This window comes from Haliaeetus leucocephalus, unplaced genomic scaffold (genome assembly GCF_000737465.1).
Source record: "Haliaeetus leucocephalus isolate CR32 unplaced genomic scaffold, Haliaeetus_leucocephalus-4.0 Scaffold657, whole genome shotgun sequence".
In the NCBI taxonomy this organism is placed as follows: domain Eukaryota; kingdom Metazoa; phylum Chordata; class Aves; order Accipitriformes; family Accipitridae; genus Haliaeetus; species Haliaeetus leucocephalus.
The window spans coordinates 4,388,228-4,400,783 of NW_010973093.1; the positions used below are offsets into that span (position 1 = coordinate 4,388,228).

Genomic DNA, 12,556 nt, shown 5'->3' on the forward strand with positions numbered 1-12,556 from the left:
GATGTTTGTACTTGACGTCTCTCGGTGAGGCCACCCGAGTAGAGGGGTTGAACCATTTGCCTGGAGCACAAGAGATGAGGAGCAACTGGAAAACCAGGTCATGTTGGATTTGGGAGTTCATGGGTAGGAACCGGCTGTGGCAGGGGGATATCGAGACCTGATGAGGGGTAGGGCATTTGAAAGCATGGCTCTGCACTGAAAAGTCACTGAGCAGGTGACAGCTATTCCTCACCCACTACCAAAACCAGGCAGACCCAGTGCTGTGAGTGGGAGGCTTGGGAAGGAGCTGAGGCAGCTGGGACCTTCCCAAGGGCACGGGGCGGGAGGGGGGATGTGGGCTCAGGGCTGTGCTGCAAAAAGGCACTGCAGCCCCATGGTTGTCAGCGGAGAAAAGCCATTGAGCTGAGACAGACGTGCTGGGGAGCAGTGTTGCACCCCACAGCATCACCGCAGCAGGGGGCTGGCACATGGCATGGGCTGTGAGGGGTCCTGCCCCGGCTCTTCACTACCCCTCATCACCGCTCATTCATGGATCACGGGATCACCGTCCCCATCCCTGCCCATGCAAAGTAAAGCTGAATCCACCCCCAAAAAATGGGGGTTGATCTGTTACTTTATACTGGACCAGGTTAAGCACACCCGCATGATGCTGCTGCACTTTCCTGGTCTGGGGGCTGTGACCTGGCAGCCACTGGTGCTAGGTTGTGCTGTCCCCTGTGTCCTATCATCCCAAAACATCATCATTTGAATGGCAGGTAAAGCATTTACATGCTGTTTCAAAGCATCGACGATAGGTGGTTGAGCCTGGAAGCAGTAGACATGATTTTTATTGTAGTGTGCAACAATTAAACCTGGCAGCTCCCACTAAAACCAACAATAAAATTTCCTTCTGGTTTCTAGGAGTAAAACTAAGCCAAGACAGTTTAGTTTTGCTAACCTCGGCAGGTACCAGAGTGCTGAACGCTGGTGGATGTGGAGCAGCTCTGCTCAGCTTTATGGGCCCCAATTCAATCCTTGCCAAGGTGCTTGCAAATAGGACAATCCCCAGGATCCAGAGCAAGAGGCTGCACTCTGAGCTAACGAACCAGGAGTGGGGGCTGGCAGGGCTGTCCATCCCTACGCCCCAAACCCAGCACATGCCATGGCACTGCTCCAGGGAACACCCAGCCCATGCCTCGGGGAGGGGTGCTGGACCCACGGGGGTGCAGCAGGGTGCAACATGCCCCCTGACACACGGGCACCTGCTGCCAGGCACAGGGCTGAATCACTTCCTAGGAAGCATTTATTTGAATCGGAGTTTACTCCCCAAAATCAGGATGGTCCCAAGGTCTGTTTGAGGAGACAACTCAGCCAGCTGGTCCCACACACACACCCAGCTGGGAATACATTTTCTTTTTACTTACTTTTTCCAAGTCAAGTGGTTGCTCACACCACCCTGTAACATCAGGGCGGTGAAATCATGTTCCTGTTATATCCCCGCTCAGCCCCAGAAAGCTCAGAGGGAACACTAACGGAAGGAGAGGTGGTTTTGGTTATTGTTTTCCTCTTTGTCACCCCTCTGCAAGGCGCGGGAGGACAGGCAGCCACAGCCAGGGGTGACGCCCGGGAGGTGACACCCTTCCCACCGCGGTCCCACGCTCGCACGGGATGCACCGGGCTGGCAGGTTGCTCCTGGCGCTTCTCACATCGCAGGACTGATCCTTAGAGGCGTTTCCAACAAGCCTTTCCAGAAAACTTTCTTTGAGCCATTTTTTTAAAAAAAAATGTATTTAATTAATTAAAAAAAAAAAGCATGAGAGCTCCCTCTGCCGCCGTACAGGTTTAGACAGGAGACGGATAGACTGAAGTCTGTGCCATGCAGAGGCTGTCTGGGCTGGAGGGACCCAGCGGCAGGGTCAGCCCAGCAGTGCTGCTCACATGTTTGCTGATGCTGCCCTTAAACATAAGGGCCACAGGGGATTAAGAGGGTTTGTCCAGGGGATCACTGGCCAGATGCTCCCGAAAAGGCTGGTTTAATGTTCCCTAAAGGCTGCCCCAGGGGATGCTGCACTCCCCATCCCACCACAAACAGAGAGAAAAAGCCACAGGGATGTTTCAGATCCTGCATTTTCCTCCCATTCTGCTGAGGCTGCTCTCGCAGCAGCTGGGAGCAGCAAGATTTGGGGTGTCCCCCTCACAGCAGCTGTAGAAGAGCTCTGGGGCATCAACCCGAGCGTGGCTTGTGATGCCTGATGAAGGCACCGCACCCCAGGTGTCATTGCCAGATCCCCCAATCTGCAACCAGACCTGCGCCGCTCTCCTGCCCCAGCTACCGGCCAGACCCCACCTGTGATGATCTGGTCGCTGAGCTGGGGATGGAGCAGGATCCAAGCAAAGTCCCCATCCCCTCCTGTCTCCAGTCCAGATCCTCATTAAACCAAACTTCCAGGCATGACCCTGCAACTTAAAACATGAGAAATCAAGGGCTTACACACCCAAGAGCTGTGCAAAAGGGTGTTTACTTTCTTCCTCATCCAAAGAGATTTTAGGTGAGGTTTTGGGTCGAGACCTCAGCCCGCAGGTGGGTTCAGGCACCTCCAGCCCAGTGGGCTCTCGGATGCTGGGAAGCGGGTGTGGAAGTTCCCAAGACCAGAGGCAGTTTTGGTGGGCAATTCAAATTCCTTCTGAAACAGGGTCCAGATGCAAGGGAGGGTTCCAACAAAAGCAAAATATAGTCTGGCTACTGATTAAAAGAAACTTAAATGAAGTTTTAAACGTTACAGCAGGGGGGACAGATGACAAGCGTGGAAAGTCCCGCAGGGGAAGAGGATCTATCTAACAGGGGAGAAGCCATACAAACTGTCAAAAGAGAGCCAGACTCAACATCAGTGTACTCAGTAGGAAATGGTGAGTAACCATCTCAACAACTAAACCCCCCTTTAGTCTGAAAACATAGCAGCAAGAGCAAGTGAGTATGTCCTGTGGCAGAAAAGCTAAATGACTCATGTACTCCAGTGGTTACTATGGAGTTGTTTACACATTGCTTTGTGATTGAAAAAAAAAAAAAAAGAGAAAAAAATCTAAAAGAACTCGCCCAAAATGAACTAAATAGGCGGTTTGCGCAAGCTAGCAACATGAAGAGGAATAACTCAGCATGCCAAGGAGGTTTCCAGGAGGAGTCCAAAGGGCTCAGGGATGAACCCACCAAGCCACTAATCCCCAGACAAACCAACTGCTCGTCCTGGTGCCAGATGGGTGAAAGGTGTTAAGTGTGATACTGGGGGTTTGGGGTTTTTTTAAGGATTCTGGGAGGAATATGAGGAATAACAGACCAGAAAATCCAACTCCTATATTGAGCAAACTGCTCAGACTTCTAAAGACTGGGATTCACAGAGATAGGAAGTAGCTGAAGAGCATCAACGTGGCTTTTGCCGAGGGGAGTCCCACCTGGCAAATACTGAAGCTCTTTGAAACATGTAGCAAGTAGCTAGGGGATGAGATGATCTGGCATTAATAGCCATTAATTGGATAATTTATAGATTAATACTTTGTGAAAGAATCCAAAACAAAGGGCATGTTAATCGATGGAGCTCTGTGCTGCAGGACATTACGGATCCTAAAAGTCTGCATGGGCTCAGAAAGGAATCAGTCCAATTAAAGGCAGCAAAATCCACCAGGTGACATAGAGGGAGCCACAAACCTGTGGAGGTACCAAAGGTGTTCCTGGAAGTGTGGCTGTATGTTTATGATTTCCATATAGTCTTCGCTAGGCACACAGAATTAGCTACTGCTCAAGACAGATCTTGGGTTTGATGGGTTCAGTCTGACCCAGCCATTCTCACAGCTGCAAGAAACAGCTGGAAGCACATATACCTGCTGCAAGCCAAGGAAGAGGCAGTCCCCACAGCAGCACCCAAGGGCGATGCCTCCCCCTGAGAAACAGGAGTGAAATTCAAGCAGCCGAGCACTGCAGCCTGTGGCTAAGCAGCGGAAACCAGTGCAGCATGTCCTCAACGTCAGCTGCCCCGAGCCACGCGCTGGCACCAGAGAGGATAGGAAGGAACTGGAATTGCGTTCAACACACCCAGTTTGCTTTCGGCACACACAGGCAGATAATGACGGGCCCACGTGTCCTCTGTAGTATAAAAATACTGCTATCAGTAAAAGAGAAATAGTGTTTCCTCTCTCTCTACCCTTCGCCTGTCTTATCAGGGCAGTGGGGCGGCTCTCGGTTTGCCGTGGGTTTGCAGGGTGGGAAGGGATGCCCACTCCCAAATTGGGGCTGTTTGCATGGAAAGGCAGGAGGGAAGCCAGAAATACCTTCCTGCCAGGAGCCCTGGAAGTGGCGCTGGGTCCTGGCCAACATCCACCCTCCCCACCCACATCCCTGCTCCCTTTGGTCTCCCCAAAGGTCACTCTCCATTAGACACTGCAGCTTTTTGTTTAGGAAATACCAGCTGGGATGTCCTGTCCCACGTGAGCAGGGCTGACGGTGGTCTCTGCCAAGCAACTACAATAGACCTTTCCCTGCAGCCCTCCAGGCCTGGCAAGACTCCCAAGAAATCTCTGGAGCAAAAGACAGACAGGTTCCAAGTGCCCAGGGCAAGGTAGCCCATGCACACTCAGCATCCCTCCTTTGCCCTTCCCTGTCGTTCTCCCCCAGGGCAGGGGTGTAGAACAGAGGGAAGGGGAGATGCACTCGACAGGGGCAGAACTGCCTCTAAAGCTTTGGGGTTTTGAGAATATTTGGAGCATCACAGTAATGCATGCACAGGGCCAGAAAAAGCATCGCATCCCCCCTCCTGGGGACTCCAGCACCCAGCTGGCTGCACAGCACAATGCAATGCCACAGTGGGTGACAAACGCTGGTCTGCAGCAGCAGCAGGGGACAGGTCCCGGCTGTGGCCAAAGAGCAACAGAGCAGCTCATCCCTAGGACACGGGGGAAGGATGAGGCCTCGCGCACTCTAAAGCAGACAGCAAATGTCCCGCAGGGCCCATTCTGTCCCCAGCTCTACAAGCAAGCTCCCTGCTGGCCCAGGACACTATGCTCGAAGGACTCAAAATGGCTCTGCCTGTAAAATGAGGATAACTTCAAGCCCACCTTTCAGCTGTACTTTCAACATCTGAGGCATACTTTTCTATTTCAGAGCAAGCAGTATTTTATTATTACTGCTCTTGGAGTATTTCTTCTTCTGTAAACCCTGAAAGTTCAGCCACCACCCAGGCCTGGAGGTCTTAGGTGGGGCCACCATTACACAGTTAATGCTCAAGAAACTGGCTTAGCGTGGATTCCCGAGGCTTGGCGAAAAAAGCACATTCAGAGAATTTCCCCATTCTGCGGCAACTCCCACTTCCTGCTTCACAGGAAACCCCAGCACACAGTGAGTAAAAATCAAACAAGACTCATGCCCAACAGGAGAAGCGATAAGAAATTTAGTTCTGATCCATGCTGTGGAGAAACGCAATAAAATGCCAGCTTCTCAGAAGCCAAAAGACTGAATGTTTGCCAAGAGGCTAAAAATAAGCCAAAGAGGGCTATATTTAAAGGCACATACTAAAAAATTCCTCTGTCCTTGATTAAATAAACTGCAACTTCCAGAAAAGCACTCTCTATTTTCCAGCAGTTTGGGGGGAGCTTTGGCAGCAGAAGAATAAACATTAAGTCCAAAACTTTCAACACATTTTAAAACAACTACCTCCTGGCTGGAGCTGTGCCAGTCAGTGCCGTCCCTCCAACACCAGTGGCAAACTGGGAGCCTGTTGGACTGGAGCAGAAAGGATTTCCGTTCCATCATGCTGTACCGGCCAGACACTGCACTTGCACGTCCCCACGTGGCTGTAGAAGCACCTTTACTTCAGTGATTGACTTCATTTGGCCTGTTTACATTCATTCCTTAGAAATAAATTATCCCTTCCACGTAAATGGGGACTAGAAGTTCCCGCTACGTGGTGGCACGAGCTTTTACGGTAGCACGCTGCCACCTTCCAGGAGCGAGCCAGGGACCTGGGCAGAGGGGCCCTCCGAGTGCCCTCAGAAGCCTCTTAGCCACTCCAGCAGAGCCCTATAGAGTGACAATTACTTCAGCTCCACATGATAACCACTCCAGCACGCTTACAAAGAAAGCGTTTGCACAGGGAAAACTGTCCCAGACCCCTGGTGACAGGAACTGTGCCAGAGCTCACTAAGCAGCACCATTTAAGTTGACAAGTAACCCCTGTTAAAACTACATTACATGAACACAGTGTATAAAAGAGCTCAGGCATGAAACATAGAAGGGATATCTGGTCTGGTTAAACAAAGCATTATTTTAATTTCAAGATTTTATAAATACATATTTACAAAAGGAAGGTATCAATCCAAAGAGTTAAACAAATGTACAGCTCCCAAGTATTGCTACAGTACAGGGAGAGAAATCATGTTAACGCAATCCCACAATTAACAATATCCATTATTCAAAAAGAAACCACTTTCTTAATTTAAAATATCTCATCCAAAGTTTACAATATCCACCGCTGCAAAAGCACAATCTGCCTTGAACAGAATTACATGACAAGAAGGAACTGATCCCTTTCATACAGCTTTTCACACAAAACACACCACTTTCTGCCATCTAAGTGAACACTGCCAAGCCAACATTTCACCATCCTACAAAATGCTTTTTTTCCAGCTACAGACTCCTTGGGGAGCACGGCTTGAGGACAGCATACTGCATGGATTCAAGAAATGTAAAACCCTGTCGGTCCCATTCCCTGCAACTCTGTGCTGAGGGGCTAGTGAGGAAACTGCAGATCACATCACCCTACACCCTCCTGGCCAGAGAAAAAGAACCGCGGCACCAAACGCACACTACTGCGCAGCGCCAACATGATGCCAGATGGCATCACTTTAACAGCATTAGTCAGACGATGACTGCTCTCAGATTCGCTCTGTCTCTGAAATTGTCCGTGCAACCTTCCTCGTAACCTGTTTTTACCCTTGCTATACTCTCCATACAGATGCAGGCCTACAGGTAGAAGCTGGACTTCCCATAAATCCAGGGGCTTAAGATGTTACTGAGACCTCCAAGAATGCTTCAGATAAATAAAAGACCAGAGCTGCTCAGAAGTCACTTTCTGCAGTTTTCACGAGACTTCAATGATCTTCTTACCAAGCCAACAGCAACATTTCCTTTAGATGCCCTTCACTGCAACCACCTCAGCACCATTCAAATCACAGAATGAGAGATGCGGAGCCAAAAGAGTGCTGTCTAAACTTCATAACAGAAGCAGCGGTGACCTCCAAGAACAAAACACAGCAACGGCCACAAGTGAAATTATCTGAGGCACCAACTGCTGGAGGAATTGGGGGGGTTCTTGGCGGAGGCTCGGCTTGTGCATGGCTTTTCTGAAGAAGCATATCCAGCAATTTTCTCTTAGTTCATCCAGTAGTTCTACACTGTATGAGAGCCACCTAGGATATTTTTTAATTTGAAGTGTAGCGAAATTAATTTTAATTAATCAAACTAAAGAAAGGACTGAAACACAAACTGCTAGTGGAAAATCGAATATAAGTTGCTAGGAGTGTTAACCTGAAGTCTTGCAGAATTTATTTACTTCTTTTAATTCACACCTCATGTATGCAGCTCCCAAATCTCATGGTCAGAGCAACATTCTCTGTTGTCCACTACTGTGAATCCAGTCTGGGTTGAGGCTTCTACCACTCTCAGGATGCTGTTTGGTCCTCTTTAACCACAGTCTGCAGAAGGCAAAAAAGAAGAAAAGGAGTACAGGAGAACTATGTGACTCATTGCCATGATTCTGGGGGAAGGCACTAATTCTGCCAGAGACTGAGAATGGTCTGGGCCTCTGGTTAACCACTGCAGTGGTAAAAGCATTCAGAAGCAAATCCAGCTACAGAAGAGCACAATCCCAGCACAGACTGCCAAGAAAGGTTTATCAGTGTTTGAACTTCTGATTACACTAATGAGAGTAATTCCAGCAAACATTTGTGAATCTGTGGCAGGCAAACCACTTGTCCTTGGAGTTGTCCACATAATACAGCACACTGAGGAAACTCGGTAAAAGCAGAAGTTAAATGACAGCCTAGAAGTGGAACGGGGGACAGTTGTGCCTACTGCTGCAGGGACCTATGGAAGGAAGAAAACCCAGTGCTGGGGCAGAGAAGGACCTCCTGAAAAGAGCTGGTTGGAAGTGAAAAAGAACATAAAAGGCAATGGCAGCCCTTTCAGCTAAGAGCTATGCATGCTGCAGCTGTGCACTGAAGCACAAGGACCAATGTGACATCCCTCCAGGTGCATAGTTTTGTGGCTAGCACAACCTGAAGAGGAAGCAGTGCAATGAAAGGAGTAATTTAACAACACATTATCCAAGAGCCATAGTTTATCAAAAAACATTTCATTCTGTCACCACATTCACTGTGTTCCTTATTTCCAATATACCAGCCATATTCCAGTAACTTCTATGGCACCTGTCCACGGCACCAGCAAATAACATGAGCTCATGACATGCAAATGGAACTTGATGCCAATAATTAGCAAGTTACTCTGTGACTTTACTAAAGAGGCTCAAATTCACAAGGCAGCAAGGTGTGAAGGTTCCCTCTGCAGAACTACAAATAACAACTTTTTCAGTCTTTCTTTTCATGGCCCAGGCAGTAAGGAAGCTGATGGACAGAAACAAATATGACTGGAGGGTTTCCAAAACCCTGGAAAACTTACCTGCCGCAAGAACTGCTTCCCAAGATAGTTGGTTGCCATGCTTGTCAAGTTCTTTCTACTGCCAACTTTACACCTGATATAACCATAAAGGTTGGCTCCCTGAAGCACCACTCCCATCACAACCACTGCCTAAGACACAGGAAAATACAGTCATTGATTTACACTGCCTTGCCTATAACATACAGGATCTATTACTGAGTTGAGGGAGTCCACTCACCAGCCATTTCACTTTGAAAGAAAAGAGAGCGCTGAAAGCAAATATCACCCAGATCATAGGACAGGTAATTAGACCTAACCAGAAAATTCGGGACTCTGCTTCTGATGAGGTTTTACTCCCTTGCGCCGATACCTAGAAACAGAAAGGAAATCGAGATTAACAGGCTGATCCACTGTATAGGTCACATTGTCATTAAAACCAGTCCAGAATCTACAAGCTCCCTGTTTTCCACCTCCACACAACAGTACTGGGTGCTTTCAAGATCAATTTCTACATCACCTAAAGATCTTTCTGCAGTAGCAGATGTTTCCATTTAAGGGACCCTTTTATCAGTTTTCTATCAGAAACAGTGGAGGTGGCAACATCAAATCGCCTTGGAATGCTTGGGGATTAAAGGTTACATTTGGGAAACGTGACATTTACTGCATGGTTCAGTAACAATGCTTAGAAACAACCAAACTGGTAATGTTTTCTACCTCCAAATCACTGCACAATCAGAATTTCACTAATCCTACCACTGGCAGAACTAAATAATGATACTTTTAGACATCAAAGTAGGGTAATTTTTTCTTTACACACACAGAGGTCTGATTCACACCACATTACTGATTTCATAAAGTCTTTACAGAGCATAAGATCCCAAAGCAAGCACTCACTTCTTCCTTCCTGTAACATTTAAAAAAATCTGGACTGGGGTAAATTTACAGCATCACCAGCAGTTCAGCTACCTTTCCCCCTCCTCCACCAATATGTTCTAGCTTTTCTAAACTAGCATTGTCTTGAGAAAGAATGTGCCTGTAGTTAAGGCACAAAATCAGCTGGAGAAAGCTTTAGGTTCAAGTCCCTACACCACTGCAGACACGTGACAGCACAATCTCACTCCAGATCTGCATGCCAGAAGTGTCACTACCTCCATACAGAGATAAAAGATAGGGATCAAAAGGGTAAATACCGGAAGTGTTGCGAGGTGCCTGACAGATGCGATACTAGAGATACTACAGACTTAGCAGTAGTCATCAAGAACTCAAAGGCACAGTAATGGCCATGACAAATGCTATACATGTTTCTTCCTACTTCCAGTAGTTTTCTATAGGAGGTAAAAGCTCTGTCAGCTGTTCCAAGTTCACACCAGAAAACCTACAGGTTACTAGCACGGCATGGGAACCTTTACTGCATTCTATGTGGAACTTTTATGTTACTTACGCAAAGCCAGATGAATACATCATGAGAATTTTTAAATAATTCAACGATCACAAAGCTCACTCAGCAGCCTACATGAAACAAGCACTTGGTCACAGATCTCTGGCTGGAAGTAAATATCTATGCTGTGCAATCTACCATCACAAGCATAACCACTAATTAATAGGGGTTTCATAAAACAGAAACAACTAGAAGAAAAAAAAAAAAAGGAATTTACCTTCCTGGCTTCAAATACCCAGTGACTTCTACCATCATCATCCACCTGGTTCCACCAGCGAAGGCCAACCATCAGTCGCCCTGTGACATTCTGAAATAGAAGAAAAGCAATGAGCTTTATATCTCTGCTAAAAGAAACCATTTGCCAAAGTTCAGCTGTTTGAGTTGCTATTTTCAATGCTGCTCATCTGCCTCACATTTGGGAAAACAAGATTACATAGCTCTTATGTCCACAACAATCTATTTTCTAAAATGTCCAGTACAATACCAAATTACTGTGAGGCATATTTCTGGTGATTCGAAAGTGATCTGATAATGAAGCCTCTGCTACCTTAAAAGAAAACCTAATATATGTTCTCCATTTGATTTTCAAAAAGAAACCAGGTATTCAGAGAATTAAGAGTTATTACTCCACAACGCTTTGCAATACATCACAGTACTTGAGGGTATTTTGGGTATCATTTTGTGGGAAACGTACAAACAAGTTACTTTTTTTTGTGATGCAAATATCACTCTCTTCAATTATTCTTATATAGTAAGACGAAGATAACAAAAAGCATAAAAGGAACTTACCTTTACAGCCCAAAAGTCACAGGACAAGAGGAGGATAATTGTCACCATGCAGGCAATAAAGCTGCTAGTTAAGAGCTCACAGAGCAGATAGACAACTATCGCACTGACTCGGAAGAATAAGTGGAAAAATGATGCCACTGGATGCCTGGAATGAAGTACAGCACAGTCACAGCTCTTTCAGACAAGACTGAAGCAATTCCAGAGAAATGACACTGCCAAGTGATCTCCCATCAACTCACAGGATAAGGATCAGCATCGTAACATGAACCCAGTGTGCAATAACTTCTGAAGATATGGGAAATAAACTGACTAGAAGCTCATCATAAGGAAGACACATTCCACATGCAGTGATATCCCACGTGCAGACAGAATTTAGGGTGGAAGGGGACAGGGAGTTTTACCTAGTGTTCAACATAAGGCAATTTTTATGGGTTAAATTTAAAAAGGTTCTGACAGAGGAAATACCTCTGAAGGAAAGATCAGACTTCTCAATACGGTGGACTTGTCCTTCTTTCTGATTTCTGCAGTTTCCCTGTCAGAAACATGTAGTACAGAGCTGAGGTCACCACAGCACCTATGCATGGACACTGCTCTGTGGCAGGAGTTTGGGCAGAACGAGGAAGGAGGTGGCTGGACCAACTACACCAGGACGTGACAGACAGCAGTGCAGCACCAAACATACTTGAGAACAAAGACTGGGGAAGAGATAACGGACTAGCCCAGAACCAGCACTCAACAGGGTGAGAACCTCCAGTTACACAGAGTCATTGTATCAGTGTAGATTCCTTATACACAGGGACACAAGCACATACTACATGTTAGGGCACCCAGAAGCATGAAGGCACAGATCTACAAATTCCAGTTGAGCTTCTGGAACTGGTGGTCTCAGTTATCCAGAAATTACTCTCCATTACTTCCAAATAAATAAAGAAGGTATTTGCCATTACATATTTTGATGTAACATGGCAGTCCTTCCTTTCTTATGCTTCTGCCTAGAACTGACCTAGAAACTCTCTCTATGGCCACTGACCTTATTTTTGACTTTTTTGATCTCCTGGATACATCATCATCTGCATCAAAGAGAGACACATCTTCAATGTCATCACTGCTGTCCTAAAGCGGGAACAGACGCAAAGAGTCACATGAGAAAAAAGAATCTGTTTTCAACTTCAAGCAGAGACAGTTTTGATTACCCAGAAGTATTACGGTGTCACCTTAAGATCAGGATGAATTTGGGAAGAACGTGAAAATTTAACCACATCCAAACCAAAAAAAGCAGCATTAAACGTTTCGATCTGTGCTTTGTGAAGACTATGTAAGTTCACAGTGCAAGTCCTTTCTGCACCCGGGCAGTTAACTTCACAGCCTCGTCTAGGGCCTTTTACTCTTAACCCCCTTCGGAGAGCGCAGCCCCTTGTACAAAAGCTATTCCTACGTCAGGCAGCAGGCCCGCGTCCTCCCGCCTCTCAGCGAATACACCGGTGACGGAAGGAGAACTGGCCGTTTTCACAGACAGCCTGCACCTCTCCCGCAGGCCCCGCAGAAACGCCGCACCACCCGCCCCGGACCGGCCGAGGGCTCTCACCCGGACACCGGCCCAGTACAACGACGCACCGCCCGGCTGGCGGGACAACCGCCGGGGGCCGCAGGCC

General features: G+C 47.2%; 1 protein-coding gene across 2 annotated transcripts in view; it reads right to left on the reverse strand.

Moving 5' to 3' along the window:
• Positions 1–6,262: 6,262 nt before the first annotated feature.
• The window catches only part of LOC104839237 (Golgi apparatus membrane protein TVP23 homolog B-like), a 6,419-nt gene continuing 125 nt past the window's right edge, over positions 6,263–12,556 (reverse strand). For both annotated transcript variants that reach the window (XM_010579433.1, XM_010579435.1), the window contains exons 2-7: positions 11,935–12,017; positions 10,905–11,049; positions 10,333–10,422; positions 8,916–9,047; positions 8,699–8,827; positions 6,263–7,716 (exon numbers count right to left, since the gene is read on the reverse strand). In XM_010579433.1, coding sequence (XP_010577735.1) covers positions 7,684–7,716; positions 8,699–8,827; positions 8,916–9,047; positions 10,333–10,422; positions 10,905–11,049; positions 11,935–12,017 — 612 coding nt within the window. In that variant the 3' untranslated portion in view covers positions 6,263–7,683. The remainder of the gene's footprint in view (positions 7,717–8,698; positions 8,828–8,915; positions 9,048–10,332; positions 10,423–10,904; positions 11,050–11,934; positions 12,018–12,556) is intronic.